Source organism: Lactuca virosa, chromosome 8 (genome assembly GCF_052849685.1).
Source record: "Lactuca virosa cultivar CGN04683 chromosome 8, Lactuca_virosa_CGN04683_v6, whole genome shotgun sequence".
Classification (NCBI taxonomy): domain Eukaryota; kingdom Viridiplantae; phylum Streptophyta; class Magnoliopsida; order Asterales; family Asteraceae; genus Lactuca; species Lactuca virosa.
The window spans coordinates 115,620,821-115,623,936 of NC_136433.1; the positions used below are offsets into that span (position 1 = coordinate 115,620,821).

General features: G+C 37.5%; 1 protein-coding gene across 1 annotated transcript; it reads right to left on the reverse strand.

Moving 5' to 3' along the window:
* Positions 1-270: 270 nt before the first annotated feature.
* LOC145130753 (uncharacterized) lies at positions 271-702 on the reverse strand. The gene has a single exon (XM_079065522.1). The coding sequence runs from the start codon at positions 700-702 to the stop codon at positions 271-273; it is 432 nt and encodes a 143-aa protein (XP_078921648.1).
* Between the last annotated feature and the right edge of the window lie 2,414 nt (positions 703-3,116).

Here is a 3,116-nt window from a genome sequence, read left to right on the forward strand (position 1 = left end):
TTCTACTTGAGACTTGGGTATAGTGAACGCGAACAACTCAAACGTCATAGGAATTGAAGCTCTTGGTTTGGAACATTTTTCATTTGCCACATTAGGTTTCTCCCAAACCTTCAACTCTTCTTCCATCAATCTTTCAATCTCTTCTAGATCATTAAGACTTTTCCCTTCCAAATTAGTCGTCTTAAGCACTTCATCTCTTGACATGTCATGACTCACTTTTGGATTCATTTCAAAAGTAATTTCTTCGTATTCTACTCGAAGTGTGAACTTTCACTTGTGAATGTCAACAAGGGCTCTTTCAGTACTTAAGAATGGTCTTCCCAAAATTATGGGAAGGTATTCATCTTCTTTCATGTCTAGAACCATAAAGTCAACCGGAAAAATAAATTTCCGCACTTTCACCAACAAATCTCCAATGGTTGCACGTGCGTTAGTGATTGAGTGATCCGTCATTCGAAGTGTCATCTTTTTGTTTTGGAGCCTTGGCAGACCGAGCTTCTTGTAGAAAGAATATGGCATAAGATTAATGCTTGCCCCTGAATCGGCTAAAGCATTTATTGAAGTGGAATAGACAAATTCACAAGGCAAAGTAAGTTGGCCTGGATCACCCATTTTGATTGGCAATCCATTGATGATTGAAGCTGGACATAACTCATTTAGCATAATGGTGGATTCTTTTTCCAACTCCTTTCGATTAGTCATCACATCTTTGCAAACTTAGGAACCTTAGCCATGGATTTAAGGAATGAAACTTTGATTGATAGAGATAGTACTTGTTCCATGAACTTCTTCTGTTCCAGCTCCATATTATTCTTAGTGGCTTGAGATAGGAATGGTAAAGGAGGATGATATGAATTTAAAGGAGAAGAAATTTTATTTTCCAATGATCACGACGTGGCAAGGTCACCACGACGTGGTGAATCGTCAAAATGCGACTCACATTTTGCTTTGATCTTCTCTTCTTCCAACTATTTATTGGGATAAATAGTGGCTCAGAATAGGTCACCACAACGTGGCAAGGTCACCACGACGTAGTATGGATCATTAATGGCTCAGAATGAACTTCTTCTTCAGTAAAACTCGCCATTACATGAGGTTGTGGTTTTGGGTCAGGATTTCTAGGAGGTAACCTCTCGTTAACAAGTGTTGTTAATTGGCCTAGTTGAGTCTCAATGCTCTTAATGGAAGCTTGATGATTTCTTACATTAGCATCAGTAGTATCATGTATTTTTTCAGAGGCTTCCATAAACCAATTAAGTATTGACTCAAAATCCAATTTCTTCTTGGGTGGTGGTTATTATTTTTGGTAGTAGCCTCGACCGGTTTGTCTATATTTCTAGTCCTTTTGCTTCTTGTACTCATTATAAGGCTGATGGGTTTCGCGCAATACATCAATCCTATGGTGTACATGCAAACCCTAATAGCTTTGGATCTAGTTTGTCTAATGAACATGCAATTGATAATCCAAATCCATAAACCCTAGATCTAATAAACTATAATTGAAATTAGGGTTTAGATCTTACCTTTGATTGTTATATAGCAATAACAATCAATCCTTGGCTTCAGAAAGCTTAGTGCCTCAAGTGTTGCACCTCTAATGGAGTCACAAACACCACTAAGCAACTTGGATGAAGAGGGAGGAGAGAGGAGGCACCAAAAACGGCTGGAAAGCCTAAAGGAAGTATTCACCACGTTTTTGGGGCCATAAGGGTTCCTTATATATGATGGCTATTAGGGTTTACAGCTAGGAAACCCTAATCTGACTGCTTAAGTCCTAAGCAGCCCATGGACCCCTTCTGGAACATGCCTTGGACGATTTCTAATGGGCTTCCCCATAGAATTCGTCCAACCTATTATTCCAAGGTGATCCATAGCCCAATTATGTAATTATCTTATAATTACACAATAAGTCCCTTAAGTTTAATTAATCTCTTTTAGCCACAAAATTAAATCTTAATTAATTCTTGACTAATATCAATTAAATATTATGATTTCTCCTTTAACATATTATTCTTATAATATATTAATAAATCATAATTAAACCTTTCTCTCCTTAATTCATCTTACATATTGCTATGGTGAAGGCAACCCAAAAGGACCATGCTCATAATCGGGTCAAGTACATACCAAAATAGTTATGGACTTAGACACTAATCCAACAGTCTCCCACTTGGATAAGTCTAATAACTATTTTGCATAACTTCAGAACCTGATCAGCAATCGTAGCTTTCAAAAGCCGCCATCAACTCTGATCTTATCAGATACGCGTGTCCTTTAGATAAGGGATTATATATTCCTCCATTCTCAAGTTATCGTATAGACACAAGACATGAATTTGACCATTCTCTCTATACTGTTTCCCGACTTCCGATTTATGACGACTGACAACAGACTACAATTGAACACATCAACTTAGTACCGGCTTGGCCAAGCGCTTAGGTGTCATCACTAAATCATCGAGGGGCCCACAGATATCGCTTTTATCCCACTTTGGGTAAAAGGAATGGATAAACTTCGACTCAAATGCTCGCTTGCATTTACTGATCGAATCACACACAATAATAAGTTTTATAACACCAAGTTACTGGTGCGTTTTCTTACTATCAATGCGCAACCGACCAACAAATAACAACTCACACGTCTCGGTTTCAAGAATATACAATGTTATCGTCTCATAATTACTCATGATAAAAACCATGAAGTGATTCAAGTGAGCGTGGGTTTGATCCAATACTCTAATCTTACTAAAGCACTCATGAACTCTGCAGCAAACTTGTGCTATGTCTAAACACTTAGACAATCTACAGACAGATTCATGACAGTCTTCCTTCATACCTACTTCCAACGTATGACCGACTGTGGAGGTTCGAATAACCCAATTATTCTGGAAGTCAAAACATGCAAAATGAAACACAACGATAATACTTAATCCTATATGGCCCCAAAACTTTTGAGCGTAAATAAAACACTTTTATTTAAACACCATATGGATTACTCATTATTCATTGCTTACTGTTTCAGAAAATCAACTTATTACTTGAATTACAACAATAATTGTCCCATGCTCCAAGCATGCACACTTTGTTTCCTATGTTCCATGCTCTGTGAAATAGATC

Excerpts from the sequence above, each read along its gene's own strand:
- LOC145130753 (XM_079065522.1), bottom strand. The coding sequence starts at position 702 with ATGACTAATCGAAAGGAGTTGGAAAAAGAATCCACCATTATGCTAAAT.